Source organism: Theropithecus gelada, chromosome 10, assembly GCF_003255815.1.
Source record: "Theropithecus gelada isolate Dixy chromosome 10, Tgel_1.0, whole genome shotgun sequence".
In the NCBI taxonomy this organism is placed as follows: domain Eukaryota; kingdom Metazoa; phylum Chordata; class Mammalia; order Primates; family Cercopithecidae; genus Theropithecus; species Theropithecus gelada.
Genome location: NC_037678.1, coordinates 69,430,042 through 69,446,477, shown reverse-complemented (window position 1 = coordinate 69,446,477; position 16,436 = coordinate 69,430,042). Strand labels below are relative to the sequence as shown.

The following is a 16,436-nucleotide window of genomic DNA, read 5'->3' as shown; positions in this document are numbered from 1 at the left end:
TTGGGTAGCATACAGTTTTCTGTTAGAAATAGATCAAATTGGCTGGGCACAGTGGCTCACACCTGTAATCCCAGCACTTTGGGAGGCCAAGGAAGGCAGATCAGCTGAGGTCAGGAGTTGGAGACCAGCCTGATCAACAAGGAGAAACCCCGTCTCTACTAAAAATACTAAATTAGCCAGGTGTGTTGGCACATGCCTGTAATCCCAGCTACTCGGGAGGCTGAGGCAGGAGAATCACTTGAACCTGGGAGGCAGAGTTTATGGTGAGCCAAGATCACACCACTGCACTCTAGCCTGGGCAACAAGAGTGAAACTCCATATCAAAAAAAAAGAGAGAGAGAGAGAGAGAAAGAAAAAGAAAGAAAAAAGAAATAGATCAAATTTATTTGAGTTTGCAAAAGTGATTTCGTTTACCAAGATGCGTGCTGAGTCCATAACAACGCAGGCATTGGCAGATATGGAGAAGCTAAAGGTGGTTGTCAGGAGTAGGTGAGGACAGTATATAAATGACAGGTGCTTGGGAGACGCTGGCCGAAGGTGAAGAGCATAGGCTTTGCAGTCAGATACACCCGAGTTTACATCCTGGCTTTTTGTCACAGTAGCTCTGTGACCTTGAGCAAGTTACCAGGCCTTACTGCACCTCCATTTCCTTCTCTGTGCCATAAGGGATAACAGTGAACCTGCAGGCCTGAGCCTCAGCTAGGCCGGTAGTGAGAACTCAGAAATGGGAGGACCATTGGCCGGGCACGGTGGCTCATGCCTGTAATCCCAGCTCTTTGGGATGCTGAGGCGGGTGGATCACTTGAGACCAGGAATTTGAGACCAGACTTCCCAACATGGTGAAACCTCGTTTCTAGTAAAAGTATAAAAATTAGCTGGGCATCATGGCACATGCCTGTAATCTCAGCTACTCAGGAGGCTGAGGCAGGAGAATCACTTGAACCTGGGAAGCAGAGGTTGCAGTGAGCTGAGATCACGCCACTGCACTCCAACCTGGGCAACAGAGCAAAACTCTGTCTCAAAAAAAAAAAAAAAAAGAAAAGAAAAGGAAAAGAAAAAAGAAATAGTAGGGCTATTTATGTTCTATATTTCATAAAGCTCCCTTCCTTTCATACATTGTTGGCCCCAAAAACTGTGTTTCAAAGTCAAATGTGTGGAAGATGAACAGAGGGAGGGTCACATGGTTTGTGTGGGAGGTGGGGGGCAGGGGTGTTGGGTGTTGGTTGGGGGAGGGCATCCAGGGTGTTCCCAGGAGGCTGAACCTCTCATGAGCCTCTGATGGTGTCGTTTCAGGATCCTACACGTGTTCTTATTGTTGTTCAGCATCCTCATGACTGAGATAATTGCACACTGTGACTGTATATTTATTTGTCTGTTTCTTGCTCTCCCTCTGTCTCTGTCTCCCCAGAAGACTGTGAGCCCCAGGAGGGCAGGGGCTGGTCTATGTACTCCCTGCTATATCCAAGGCACCCAACTCTGTGTCCACGCAGAGGGTATGTAATGTGCATTTGTTGACTGACTGACTGACTGACCTGCTAGCTGACTGCATCTCTCTGATACACCAGTCTTGAATTACTAAAGAAAATGAGAGGGTTGGGAGAGAAATACTGGGGGACTGACCCCTGAAATCATACAAGCCCCGCAACATAGCAAGGTCTCAGGCTCTAGCCTGAGCTCCAGCCTCCCTGGCCCTGCCCTGGGCTGCTAGTGGAACCTCTCCCGCCCTCCTGACCTGGAGAGACTGGAGATGGGGTGGGGGTGGGGGCTGCCCCAAGAATCCATCTCCAAGGATGGCCATCTGAGGGGAGATGAGGCTAAACCTCCGAGCACCCCAAACTGAGGCTCCCAACTTGAGGGACTCAGCTGCCCCCAGGGGCCTAGTCCAGTGATTCCCCATCTCCCAGGGACCCCTATATCCCAGGGACCTGCCCATTTCCCAAGCCCCCTACTCACATAGCCACACTGTTTTCAAGGACAGGTAGCCACTGCTATGGGAGAGTTCTCACAACAGCTGAACTTTGTAAGCCACACCTTCCTGTCTTCCTTTATCTAGTTACAGCTAGGCAATACGACACAATATCAATCAGAGCAACTGTAATACCAGTCATAGAAATCCCAATGTCAAGAGCTGCTTCTGGGGTTCCCAGCTCCGCTTTAAGTGAGCGCGCTGTGAGTCCCGGCTCCTGTTCCCTGCAGCACCGCTGTTGTGAAGGCGAAGTGAGATAACACCATGCTCAGAGCAGGGCCTGGAAAGAGGACCTGCTCATCTGATTGGGTGGTTTCCATGTCAAGGCCAGGCACAGCATGGGCTGACAGCTGGGGCCCAGAGCCCCTTTTGCCAGGCCCAGACTACAGGCACAGAGAGGTGAGGACATTTGCCTGAGGCCACACAGTAGGGGTGGGTCACCTCCTAGTGTGTCCCGGTGCGCTCTCCACAGGACCCACAGCTCCCTCCTGAGCTTCGGAAAGCACCCAAGAGATGGGCAGAGAGAGGAGAGAGAGAGGGGATAAGAGAGAGACAGGACAGGGACAGGCCGGGGACAAGGGAAGGAGAGACAGAAAGAGAAGGGGATGGCAAGAGCAAGACAGAGACCTCTGGGAAAGCCAGACAGTGAAGACAGCAGGTTACCCGAGGCTGAGGATCTGAGCACACTGCCCCTGCCTTGGGGGGAGGCTCCATGCAGCCCGCAGCATTCTGGGAGGCGCTGAGGGCCTCAGGACCCCAGCCCTGCTTGTGCTCCATTCCCATTCCCAATCCCATCTCACCTCTAGCCGCCAGTTCTGGTTCCTGATGAGAACATCCCCTGCCCACCTTCCCTGCCACTCACCCTACTCCCTTCCCCTTCACCGTGACTCAGACAAGCTCCCAGACACCTTTCCAAAACCCACCCTCCTTCCTTTGCCCCTGCAAGGCCCCCACTGTGGAATACCCTCCCCTCCTAACACATTCCTATCCCTTAAGCCCAGATCAAATGTCACCTCTTCCAGGAAGCCTTCTCTGAATTGTTCCCCAGGGAAACATTGCGATGCCATTGCTGATAGCAGCAACAAAAGCCCAGTCACGCCAGTCCCAGAACCACCAGGAAAGAAAGAAAGAAATCATTTTTCCCCTCCCCAGTAAGGCAGGGTATCCCCTTCTGAGCCCCACCAAGCTGCCAGCGACTGTCACACACGAGGCGGGTGCCAGCCTCCCTCTCTCTCGGTGCTGACCACGCCACCTGTGTGTTTGCCACTGTTCTACTGTTTGACATACTTGACCTGTGCTGACCTTATTAAGCCCAGCCGGTCTGCACCCTGGCATTTGTATTGCTTGTCTGGCCCTAATAACAATCCCTGTGTCACCTCTATCCTGGTGCTTTGCACACTTGGCCAAGGCTCATGGCTGTGAAAGCAGCACATCACCCTACCTGGGTTCCCATTCCTAGAGCTCTGAGCCTACACACTTTCTGCCCACATGGATGAAAATCCCAGCACTCAGCATGCTGCCTGCATCCGCCTCTGCTGGGTCACCCAGCACACCTTCATCAACTGGACCGTGAGCCCCACAAGGGCAGAGATCTGGTCTTTGTCTCCTGCCCCCTCGCCACCCCGGGAGCTAGGACAGCTTCTCACTTAGCCAGGGTTCGTTTGCACTGGATTTAATCTATTCCTGTCCCACAAAAGAGGGATTATGTTGTGAGGTTCCAGTAATGATTTCTTTCTTTCTTTCTTTCCTGGTGGTTCCGGGACTGGCATGACTGGGCTTTTGTTGCTGCTATCAGTAATGGCATCGCAATAATTCCTCAGAGTCCCAGGCTGGTGGGGGCTGCGGGTCGAGCATTGGGAAAGGAATGAGGTTTCCTCCACTCCCTTGTCCTATGCCCAACCTTTATTGACTCATTCTCAAGCCATTTAGTGGGGTTGTTTACATATCCAATACATGTATTTACTGTAAACATTTTTTTTAATTCTGAAAAATACCAAGAAGATGGTGAAGGTCACCTGTGATCACACCACCAAGAAACATGTGCTGTTGATGCATTTCCTTCCAGTACTTTTTTCTAGATTTAAAAAAAAAAACAATTTTTGTTAAAAAATAGAAGAAACGGTTTCCCTTTTCCCTTACTTCCATTGGTTTGTCTACATTGTTTTGTGGCGGCTGCCTGGTGGCCCACTGTTTATTTAATAACTCCCATCACTGGACGTTAAGGCGGGTCCCAATGCCAGGTAATGCCACAGTGAGCATCCTCACAGTTCTCTGTGCTCAAACCACTAGCCAGTTCCCTTGGCAGAACCTCCACTGACCCTGGGTCAATGGGGATGACCTTCCTAACAACATACTTGACCTCAGAAACAGCCCAGTCCTCACTGCATAAGAACTGAGCCCCCTCCGCTATAAGCAAAGGTCATCACAACCAGCCTGGCCACAGCATCATGGAGCCCAACATCTTTATTCTACAGCTGGGGAGACTGAGGCCCAGAGAGAACTGACTTACCCAAAATCATCCCAAAGGTAGTGACAAACTCCATGTCATCTAGGGATTTTCTCCCCACTCCATTATCTTTAATATTTTGCAAGAAAATCCATAATCTCTAACAAGGATGCTGGGGGGATGTAGCAAGGATGAAGCATGTGTGTCTGCTCATGGCCAACATTGTTAATCAATCACCAAACTGTCTTCTGCTGAGCCCAGACCCTTGAGAGCTTCAAGAGCCATCACCAGGCAGCTGAAATTGGCACAAGAGAAAATTCTTCTGCCATGCTGGTGGAGCATCTTTGGTGCCAACAATTGAGGACCTGAGCTTCTTCAGGAGTGGCTTGAATTGTTTCTTGAATTCTTTCCTTGTTTCTTTCGAGCCAGTGACAGTTGGCAAGGCCTCTGATTTCCATCTGTCCGCGTCATCAGAAACCCTCTCTGGTTTTCTGCATGACTGCAGTCTTCCCAAGAGAGCTTGGCCCTCATTCCGGTGAGATGGTAGGGCAGGCTGGGTGTGTGAGCAGAGCATGGGCTCTCACTTCAGACGGAAATGGGTCCCAGTCCTGGCCCTCTGCGTTATGGTTGTGGGACCTTAGGCAAGTCAATTCCCTTCTCCAAGACCTACTTCATCTGGAAAATGGGAGGATAAAACCCCTGTTCTCTCCTCTCTTGGCCTCAGTTTGGTGATCTGTAGAATGGAGATGATCTTTTCCACTCTGCCATCTTGCTGCGTCTGAGCACCCAGCTTTGATTTAACATCAAATTATCTCCCCACCCCTAACCGAGGCTTCTGTGGATCGGCTTAGTGGGAAATGGGAGAGGAGATGTGTGTTCTCTCCTTGCACTTCCCTCTCCTTCCTGCGCTCACTCGCGCGCTCTCTCTCTCTCTCTCTCTCTCTCCCCCCTCCACCGCCATCCAGAAGGAAGAAAAGGGGCAGGAGAATTTTCCTTTGACAGACATTGTTGCCAAGTAGCTCCCAACTCTTTGGGGAGCCCAAAAAATATTGACAGCCAAGTCTTGTCAGCACCTTCAAGGAGGTATTCTTACCTCCCTGTGGGGCTTCTTGAGCTGCACCCCCCACACCAGGGCAGAGCCCCTTCAATGTAACTGTCCAGCAGGCCACCCCAGTCACTCCCAGCCCCTGGTTGCCTAGCATCCTCTCCAGATGGTGATACTAGGAAGGACTTCAAGCAGCACTAGACTGAACTCCGTCTTGCAGGATCCACACCTGGCCCTGAGAAAACACACACACACACACACACACACACACACACACACACACACGTGCGCTTTGACCCTGCCCAGAGGAAACAGATAGCAGTAATTTTTCACTTACAGAAGTCACTTTGCCCAACATGACTTCAGCTCATCAGAAGACACAGCCCAGTCCATTGCAAGCCCCAACTCCAGGGGACACAACCCTCAAGCCCCCAAGTGGTCTCCGAAAAGGTCCCTCCTGCTAGGCCTGCAATGAGGCCCAAACACCTCCTGCCCTTCTCCCTGGGAGAGAAGGAGGGACCACGGCTGTCTTCCAAGAAATACCTCTGCGATCTTCCTCTCCCTTCTTGGCCCTTTTGTTTCCTTAACGTGGGTCAGGGCCCCCTGCACGGGAGACCCAGGAGCTCTGCAGCTGGTTTTCAGCCACTGCTTGAGCTGTGGCCCAGGCCCTCTCCTTGGTATACAGCATCTGGGAAATCATGGTGCCTAGAACAACACTCCAGTTTTCAGACCCAGTTCCAGTAAATGCTAGTAAGGACACCCTCAGTGTGCAGCAAAAAGAGCCCTGCCTTAGACAGGGTGGCCCCCTTGTCCCCCCAAGGAGGCAACACTGAAGCTGAGACTTGGTGAATAAGAAGAAGCCAGAACAAGAGCTGGAAGGAGAGCACTCCTGGGAGAAGGCCAGTGCGTGCACGGGCCCTGGGGTGGGAGTAAGAGGAGGGAGGGATGAAGTGGAGAGAGATGAGGACTGAAAGGTGGCCAGCAGCCAAACATGCTGGGAGGAGGACATCCGGGCCAGGTGGAGCAGCAGTCAGGCAGCTTTATGCAGATGTTGCCTTCTTTTTTGTGTATGTGAGACAGAGTCTTGCTCTGTCACTCGGGCGGGAGTGCAGCGGCGCGATCTCGGCTCACTGCAACCTCGCCCTCCTGGGTTCAGTGATTCTCCTGCCTCAGCCTTCCGAGTAGCTGGGTCTACAGGCACATGCCACCATGCCCATCTAATTTTTCTTTTTTAAATATTTTTAGTAAAGACAGGGTTTCACCATGTTGACCAGGCTTATCTCAAACTCCTGACCTCAGGTGATCCACCGGTATCGGCCTCCCAAAGTGCCGGGATTACAGGCGTGAATTTACCACTTGCTGAATTCTCTGATGTTCCAAGCATTTCTCATCACCTTATGAGACCCTCAAAATAGTCCCATTTTACAATGGAGGAGACAGTCTCATAGAGAAGAAGCAATTTTCCCAAGGCTGATGGCTGTCAGTACAGGAGCAGGAATCTGAGCCGTGTCTGTCAGCCTCCACAGGCTTCCTCCTGCCCTCCTGCGCTTCTTCCCAGACAGGGCACGATTAGGTTTTCGGGGGGTGAAGACGGTACTCCAGAAAGAGGACACGGCACAAGCAAAGGCCTGGGAGCTGAAGAGAGGTGGAGCCAAGGCCAAGAGACCCCAGCAGCCTGAGGAGGGGCCACGCGGTACTGAGGGCAGGTGTGGGGTCTGGGGCCCATGGGCCTGCAGAGATGCAGCCAGCCTTGCTGTCCCAGCACATGGCAGGAAGCAGGAGCTGATGCAGTCCCAGGCCCTGGCACTGGGCCCCAGCACCCCACAGAGGGGCATTGTCCATGGGCAGTGGGCATGGCCAGCTGGGAAGCCAAGCAGGGGCATTTGCCTCTCTGGAGATGTGCCCAAGGGATTGGCAGGGTCCTCCCGGGAGCACTCTCGAAACACTTCACCTGTAGGTATTCAGAGCTTTTGGTGTGTTTGCAAACACAGCCAGACAGCAAACGCTCTTCACCTTGTTCTTCTTGTCAAAAAGCAGGAAGAGGAGACCAGCCAGGGCCTGGCCACATACTCTGTGACCTCAGGACACTTGCTTTCCCTGTCTTGTCCACTGCAGATGGAGACAGGATTCAACAATGGCCATCCCAGCTCTAAACCACAATTCCATGCTTCTAGACCAAAACCAGGTAGCAAGGATAATTCCCCAGATGACATCAAGAACGATGTTGGTGTCACCACCACCTCTAGTGCTAAGTTGAAGTCTCTGGGGAAGGACAGTGTGGCCATGAAGAGGGTCCGGTCTGGACTAGATGATCGGGCTCAGGTCCCAAAGCCGGAATCCCCGGTCACGTGACCTGGAGCAAGTCAGTCGCCTCTCTGAGCCTCAGGTGCCCTCTGTAACATTAAGGCTGCTGACGTCCACCTCTGGGTGACTGTGCAGGCTGCATGCGCCAAGGTCTGGGCCCAGGTGGTGGATGACAGGGTCCTGCTGGGCTCCGACATTTGTCCTTTGGGTTCATGGTCATCCCTCCTTATTCTTTTGGTCCACAAGTGCTCACGGAGGTTCCTAAAGATGCAGACAAGGTAGAACAATTCCAATTGCTGTGGAATAAATGAATGAATGAATGAATGAATGAAATGAAAGCCCATGCTAAGTGCTGTGTAGGCATTCACTTCAGCTCATGCTCTTAGCAACCTATAAGGAGGAGCTACTATTATCCCCATGCTACAGATGAGGTCACTGGGGCCCAGAGAAGTGAAGTACCTTGCCCAAGGGCACACAGCAAAGCAGTGGCAAAAACAGGATTCAAATCTATTCTCCTGGGTGAATTAATTGATGGAAATGTGTATCCTTGATGCATTTAGGAGTAAGGGGTGGGTAAGGTTACTCCTTCCTTTTCCCAATTTGATTATCTGGACTAAACAATTGTTGTAATCCCTCTACAAAGGCTCATCCTATTATAAGCAGTAATAATATTAACAGCAATGGCCACTCACATTTACGGAGTGCTTATTCTGCTCTATGCACTGTGCTTCTCTCAGCCTGGACCTTCCTTTCTCCAAACCTCAGGAAGCTGGAGTCCCAAGGCTGCCTCCGGGCGGGGCTGTGGTTCACCAGAAGCCACAAATATTTACCTTGGAGACCTTGGCCCGGTCTGAGGCCTCTGCCCAAAGACAAAGCCTGTGCTGGGGTGTGCAGGATATAAGGCTGGACTTCCAGACCCAACTCCTGGGAGAGGAGAGGAGCGGGCCGAGGACTCCAGCGTGCCCAGGTAACAGTAGGGAAGGGGTTGAAAGCCGAAGTTGCCAGGAAGGTTCTGAGCTAGAGATACCTGTTGGGGTCAGGTCAGGAGCACAGGGGAGGCTCGCCCTCAGTGAAGGGCCCTCGGTGAGTCAGGATCTGCTGAGGGTCAGGGCCGGGTGTAGAGAGATGCCCAGCTCCCTCGCCCAGAGGACCAAAGGGCAGTGACAAAGGGATGGGGCTGGCTGAGTCTTTTCCTGATCTCGTCCTAGTGACATAAACCCACTCTGCACATACCTGTTGCTCTGTGCCCAGCTGTGCTGTGGTGGTGCTGGGACAAAAGAAGCATGAGACGCAGACTCTGTCCCTCAAAGAACTCTCAGTGTAGGACAATGTGGTGCCCGAGGAAGACCCAGCGACATGGGAGTGGAGGACAGTCAAAGAAGGGTTCCTGGAAGAGGTGATGTGTTGGTTGCAAAGCCGAGTAGAAGGTGATTGGGCAAAGGAAGAGAGTGAGATAGTCCACGAAGGGGAACAACAGAAGCAAAGGCCGGGAGAGCAGGTGCCATATGACAGGGGCGTGTGTGGTGCCTGGATCTGGGGGAGGAGAGGCTTTTCCACAGGAGGGAAACGGGGATGCTACCATCCTCGTGGGTCCCTGGGTTCCTCTGATCCAAAGAGGACTGAGCAGTGTGTACAGATAATGCAGGACAGACAGAGTCAAGGTATTTGCGAGAAAAATATGGAGTGGGGCCACAGGGGCGCCTGGATGCGGGGGTTCAGCTCTGTCTTCTGGCTTTGGCTGTAAGATGTCTCCTTCTGACTCCAACATTAGTAATAATACCTGTCATAATCATCGTGGAAGCTACTATTTACTGAACACTTGGCCATGCCAGGCCACAAATAGATTGTCTCATTTAATCTTCCCAAAAAGCATGTGACATAAGTACTGTAATTATTCCCCATTTTACAGATGGGAAAACGGAAGCTCAGAAAGGGTAAGTCACTTGTCGAAGATCACAGAGCAAGTGGTAGAGGCCGGCCTCCAACTAGAGTTCGTCTGGCTGCCAAGCCAATAATATTTTCCTCTCCACCCTCAGGCCTCCTAACACTAACCTTTTCAGCTTAGCAGGCTCAGATTTCCAATTCTTTCGGGACTCCCAGAGGCTATGTATTTATTCAGCAGCCATTTATTAAGCACCTGCTCTATGACGAACGCTATACTGGATGCCAGAGGCACAGCAAGGAGCAGGCAGACCCAGGCCTCCCTCCCAGAGCTCACAGCTTGGTCAGGGAGGCAGAAGCTGAATCGTTATTGCAAGGGTCTCAGAAGAGCTCACACTGCTCCAGGGCACAGGAGACACATGTCATCCGGATGCCACATTTGTCTTTGGCAACGAGAAACCCACATGCTAAACCAAGCGAGGGCTTCATATCTCTGCAGTGTCTCCCCTCCCTCCAAGCAGACAGTCCACAGGGGCAGGCGCTTCCATGGGGGGCTGGCAGGCAGAGCCAGGGTGCAAGCTGGAGAACTTGGGACTGGGTTACAGGTGTTGATGCCCCACCCCTGTGGAGGGAGGGGACAGAGCAGCCAAGGGGCCAGAATACCCCCAAGCTCCTCTCCCTGGCATGAGCTACAGGGCCCTTTCTCTCTCTCTCTCTCTCTCTCTCTCTCTCTCTCTCTGTCTGTCTCTCTCTCTCTGACTTTCTTTCCCTGGCTCCAAGAAGCCATCCAGTCCCTCTCCAACCCCCTTAGTATTGCAGATTAAGCAAACAGCTTTTTCACAACTTTGAGTCCTACCTGGCTCCTCATTGCCTTCCTGCCTCCAACCTTCATGTCCTGGACCCCAGGACAACATTTCATTTCTCCAAGTGTAGTCCAGGGTCCCTGTCTGCAGGACAGGGGAAGCTTTATAGGGAAAGTGAAAAATCTTGGCAGGGTTTCAAAGGATGAATAGGAGTTCATCAGGGAGATATGGGAGGAGAAAAGCATTCCAGGAAGCAAGGAACAGCAAGAGCAAAGGCACAGATGCAGGAGAGAGCAGAGTATGTTCTGAGACCTTCCAACTGCTTGGAACTTGCTAGAACAACGGGAGAGAAAGCAGGAGGTGAGGTCAGCGGAGGGTGAACCATAGAGGGTTTTAAGTGTCAGACTGAGGTGTGGTGGACATAGGAAGCAGAATTTCTTTGTTCTCAGTATTGTTGCTGGATTTTCTGTAAGAAAATGGCTAATACATTCCAAGTGCTTACCATGTGAAAGACACTGTGCTAAATGATTTCCAGATATTAACTCATTTAATCCCTCAACTCTGTGAAGTTGGGGTCATTATCCCCATTTTTCCGATAAGAAAACTGAGGCACAAAGAGGTTATGTTGATTGCCTAAGTCTGCACAACTAGCCCAGGCAGTTAAACACTGCACACTAAACAGCCTCTCCTGGACACCGTGCCCCCGGTCACTGGGCATCATGGGCCTGCCCTTGGCCTCTCTGCCTCACAGTCCTCTGTGCTCACCCCAGGTCTGGCATCCAGCACTTGCTGCTCTCTGACACCCGGGAAGATGGCCGGCCCGTGGACCTTCACCCTTCTCTGTGGTTTGCTGGCAACCACCTTGATCCAAGCCACCCTCAGCCCCACTGCAGTTCTCATCCTCGGACCAAAAGTCATCAAAGAAAGTAAGTTTTGTCCCTCTGGACCTGGCTGCCAAAACACAAGAGGGTAGGTGGGGCCGCTTCCCAAAGGAGGGAGAGAGTTCCTCATCACGGGGGGTGTGCAAGGCATGGCTGAGATCCCAGGACGTGGGTGAACATGAGTGGTGAGTTGTAAAGGTCTGGAGAGTCTGTGATCTCAAGAGTCCACGATTCCAAGAACCCCTTCTTAAATTCCACAATTCCAAAAACCCTGAGTTTCCACAGCCTGCAGAAGGGGCGTGCGACCACTGTGTGCAGTGATGCAGCTGCCTCTCCCACTTTCCTCACCTAAAATCTCATCGTCAGAGCACCCCCTCTTAGTTAGACCCAGTGTGCTCCTCCTCCCCAGAGCAGAGACCCTTGACTGCAAGTGTGGCAGCCTGGGTCCCAGGCACAGTGTATCACTCTCCAGCTCTGGAGCACTGGGCCAGTCCCTGAGTCTCAGCTTCCTCCACGGGACACAAATAAGAGGGCTTTCCTCACTGGGTCACTGGAATTGACTAGAGCTTTATGAATGCTATGGCCATGCTTCTCAACCTCAGCACTTCTGACGCTGTGGGCCAAACAACTATTTATTATGGGGGGTGTCCTGGTCACTTTAGGATGTTTAACAGCATCCCTCACCCAACTGTGACAACCAAAAAGGTCTCCAGACATTGACAAATGTCTCTTAGGGGACAAAATCATCCCAGTGCAGAACCACTGCTCTAAAGTCTCATCTGTCACCTGTCAGCTCTGGAGGCCACCTGAGCACTTAGAGGACCAGACCCCCGCATTTGGGGGACTAGGGACCTGGGTCATGGCCAGAGGGGCAGGGGCAGGTCCTGTGGGACCAACAGGCTCCGTAGCCAGAGGATGGATTCCCAAGTAAGGACAGGAAGCAGAGAGCTCTGAGAGGTTGGAGGGAAGCAGAGGTGGCCCGGATCCACACCGTGAAGCTCAAGCGTGTGGAATTTCAGCCAGAAGGAACTTAGAGAGGAACAACCGTGCTTTAGGCGCTCCTAAAAGGAGTTGTGTACAAGTGGTTGGTTTTGAAGGTGATCCCAGAAACACCTACAGGAGTGTGGGGAGGCAAGGCAGGGAAGGGAAGGCATCCCATGAGGGGTGCATGTCCAAGCCAGTTACCACTGTGGTGAATGGAGCTCAGTCCTGCCTAGCAACTGCATCTGTTAGGGCCAATCACAAGAGAGAAACCACACAGTAATCCCAACAGGTAAGTTTAATGTAAACAAGTATTATCAGAGGATTGGAGGAATGGGGAATTGGCTAAGAGGGAAAAGAGAGCTCTAAAGGATAACCTAGGGATGGAGGGGCTAGCCAAGGACAGAGCAAGCTCAGAGGTAGAGAGTCCTCCCCAGCCCTCATTGTAGAGGGTGTGGTTAAAGTCCACTGTGCGGTGGTGAAGTTTGCTGCCTTGTCCCAGAGCTGGTCCACAGTTGGCAAACTGAGGCTAGTGGGTGGAAAACTATCTGCCAGGGAGCTGATAAAAGTCTCTGGGAAGCTGCGCCTGGAGGAAGGGGGCTGCTGTTAACTCACAGGGAAGCTATCTCTGGGGAACCGCCTAGAAGCTAGCCAGGGTGCCTGCAGAAGTCACTCAGCAAAAGCCACTGGGCAATGACACCATAGGAACCTGGCAAGAGGAGCACACCAGGGCCATGAAGGGAATCCCCTTCCTCCCCCATGCCCCTCCAGAGTCTCCACTGAAAGGGCTTAACACTGTGCCAAATGGCAAAAAACAAATATTCACAGGGCCCAGTTCCATTATCACAGAGCAGGCAAAGTGGGTGGATTTGCAGCTGAGAGGCTATAACACAGGAGCTCTGATACACAATGAGGGACACACATCTGAGCCATCCTGCCTAAGGGGTGAGGGAGCTGAGGTATTGATACACCAACTCTCACCAATCACTGGCTGAAGTCTCCTCCTGGGGCATCAGCTCTCCAGCACTTCTGACCTGCTCTGCAGAGGAGCCAGATGGGCTCCAGCTGCTCACAAAAAGTTGGCTGGGATAAGAACCCAGGGCTCCTGAACCCCTATGCCTCTGTCCTGGCTCCTCCTTCCTCTGCTCAGCACCTGAGGCTTTTTGGACCACATATCTATAGGATATGAATGCCAGACAATTGTTAACAAGTGTGCTTTGGCAGCAAAACAGCCCCAAACAGGGTTTTGAGGGTTCTCTGCCTCTTGGCTCTAGAAGTGCTTGCAACTGGCTAAGGGGATGAGTGCAGGTCCAGGTGCTGGGTGTAGTGGCCAACAATCCCCACAGAGGCTGGCAATGCTCAGGGGTGTGAATGGTCCCAGCCTCACTCCTGATGTGAAAATGACCCATCTGGGCTACTGTCCTCAAGGCTACATCTACACGGTGGGGACTGGCAGGCTGGTCCTGACCTCTACCATAGTAGAGATGGCTACACCCTCGCCTTACCTCAGGCAGCCTCGAGTGATACCCCTCCCCAGCCTGGAGCCCCCACCAAGCCTTCCTCCTTGCCCCTCCTCCTGAGCCCTAATCTCTGAGGTCTGCCTCCAGAGCTGACACAGGAGCTGAAAGCCCACAACGCCACCAGCATCCTGCAGCAGCTGCCGCTGCTCAGTACCATACGGGAACAGCCAGCCGGAGGCATCCCTGTGCTGGGCAGCGTGGTGAACACCGTCCTGAAGTACGTCATCTGGTGAGTGGAGCGGGACCACACCAGGAGCTAGCCCCTTTCTGCCTGGGACACACTCTGCATGCTCAGTCAACCAGTCTGCAAGCATCGACCTGTGTCAGATCACAAAGAATAGATCAAACAAAGCCCCTCCTTCAAGCAGCTCCCAGAATAGTTAACAAGAACCATAAGACAGTGATGCAGGAACCCCTAATACAACAACCCCAGAGCAAAGCCAGGGACGGTGGCTCAAGCCTATAATGCCAGCACTTTGGGAGGCCAAGGTGGGCAGATCACCTGAGGTTAGGAGTTCGAGACCAGCCTGGCCAATGTGGCAAAACCCCATCTCTACTAAAAATACAAAAATTAGCCAGACATGGTGGCAGAAGCCTGTAATCCTGGCTACTCAGGAGGTTGAGGCAGAACAATCGCTTGACCCTGGGAAGTGGAAGTTGCAGTGAGTCAAGATGGCACCATTGCACTCCAGCCTGGGCGACAAGAGCGAGACTCTGTCTCAAAAAAAAAAAAAAAAAAAAAAAAAACCAGAGCAAGGTTGTCTGGGGTGGCACAGGGAAGGGATGAGGTGATGTTTCTCACTGGAAGTGACAGTTGAGCCGATGACTCAACACTCACCAGGAGGCAAGCAGCAAATGGCATCCAGGTAGAGAAATCAGCCTGGGCAAAGGCATGGAGAAGTGACAGTCAGTCAGAATGGCTAGAGCTCAAACCTCAAGGCTAGGAGTAAGGGATCAGCAGGGTCAGGTCACAGAGGGTCTTATGAGTCAGCTCAAGGAGCTGGGAGTCACCACCTAGAAGAGAAGGCACCACGATAGCATTGTGAGCAGGACTGGAGGGGAGGGATGGAGGCAAGACCATCTGGAGAGGAGTCAGTGGGCAGGACTAGGGTCTCGCTGCTGTCTAGGCACTCCAGGAAGACAGGAAAGATAGAGAGGGAGTGAGTTTGGGAACAATGAGTGGGAGGCATGATTCTGATCTCTCCTAAACCCCATCCAGGCTCAAGGTCACCACAGCTAGCATCCTCCAGCTGCAGGTGAAGCCCTCGGCCAATGACAAGGAGCTGCTAGTCAAGATCCCCCTGGACATGGTGGCCGGATTCAACACGTGAGTGACCCCTCCATCAAGTACAGTAGGATTGATAGGCTCATCTGCTCGTTCCCCCTCCCCCACCATGCAGATGTCTGGAAAAGAGAGCTCCGAGCAGAGAGAAGAGCAAGTGCAGAGGCCCTGTGGCAGCAGTGTACTTGCCTTGCTCAAATAAAGGCAAAGACAGGGGAAAGAGAGAGGGGGCATGGTGGGAGATGAGGCCAGCAGGCAGCCGAGGCCAGATCATGCAAGGCCTCTTGGGAGAAGATAAGGACTTGGCTTTTGCTCAGTAAGACGGGAGGCAGGGAGGATTCTGAGCAGAGGAGGGATGTGCTGTGCTTTAACATTTTTAAAGACTCCTGGCTGCTGTGGGGAAAAAAGACTTTCTGGGGGCAAGAGTGGAGACAGGAAGGCTATCCCAAAGCTACTGCAACAATTCAGGAGAGACAATGATGGCTTAGACCAGGGTTTGGGGCAGGGAGGTGCTGAGAAGTTGATTGGATTCTAGATATGTTTTGGAGGTAGGTGGAGACACCAGGATATCCCGGGAAACTGAGTATGTGTGTGTATGCGGGGGGAGAGAGAGGGAAGTCAAGGATGACCCCAAGAGTTCTGCCTACACCACTGGCAGGATGGACTGGTCAGTAACCAAGAGAGGCAAGGCCATGAGAGGAGCAGGTCTGGTGAAGAGACAGTCCAGTGTTGCATGCGCTAAACTTGAGAAGCCCATGAGACATCGGAGTAGGGGGCTGGGGGTATGTTTGGAAGTTGTCAGCAGATGAAAGAGGTTTCAACCAATGAGGAATCTGAAAACTGAGCCTGGGACATGCTGGGGTGAAGCTGGGTAGAGATGAGGAGAAACCAGCAAAGGAGACTGAGAAAGGAGGTGAGGACTGGAAGACAGAGATGGATGGCAGGGGTGCTCCAGCCCGAGCTTGCCTGGTGCTCACATGGTCAGGTGCCTCCACCCGCCAGGCCCCTGGTCAAGACCATCGTGGAATTCCACATGGAGACTGAGGCCCAAGCCATCGTCCGCATGGACACCAGTGCAAGTGGCCCCACCCGCCTGGTCCTCAGTGACTGTGCCACCAGCGATGAGAGCCTGCGCGTCCAACTGCTGCATAAGTGAGTGTCGCTGGCCGCCACCCGGGCTCCCATTCTGCCTGGAAGGAACGCCAGGCGGTGGACTTCCCCCATTTTACAAATGGAGAACACTGAGGCCTAGAGAAAGAAAGGGGCTTATCCTCTCCTGATTCCTGATCTGGGGCTCCTTCCAAGGAATCTGTGATGCCAAGGGAAG

The 16,436-nt window shown here is 52.6% G+C and overlaps 1 protein-coding gene across 2 annotated transcripts in view; it reads left to right on the top strand.

The window, feature by feature from the left end:
• Window positions 1-16,436, top strand: part of BPIFB1 (BPI fold containing family B member 1) — a 36,298-nt gene that overhangs the window by 712 nt on the left and 19,150 nt on the right. The window contains exons 1-5 of one of the 2 annotated variants that reach the window (XM_025400182.1): window positions 8,609-8,728; window positions 11,216-11,371; window positions 13,915-14,056; window positions 15,047-15,154; window positions 16,112-16,261. In XM_025400182.1, the coding sequence (XP_025255967.1) occupies window positions 11,257-11,371; window positions 13,915-14,056; window positions 15,047-15,154; window positions 16,112-16,261 (515 nt within the window). In that variant the 5' untranslated portion in view covers window positions 8,609-8,728; window positions 11,216-11,256. Of the gene's footprint in view, window positions 1-8,608; window positions 8,729-11,215; window positions 11,372-13,914; window positions 14,057-15,046; window positions 15,155-16,111; window positions 16,262-16,436 lie in introns of those variants that run through there. The other variant, XM_025400181.1, reaches the window with a different exon arrangement.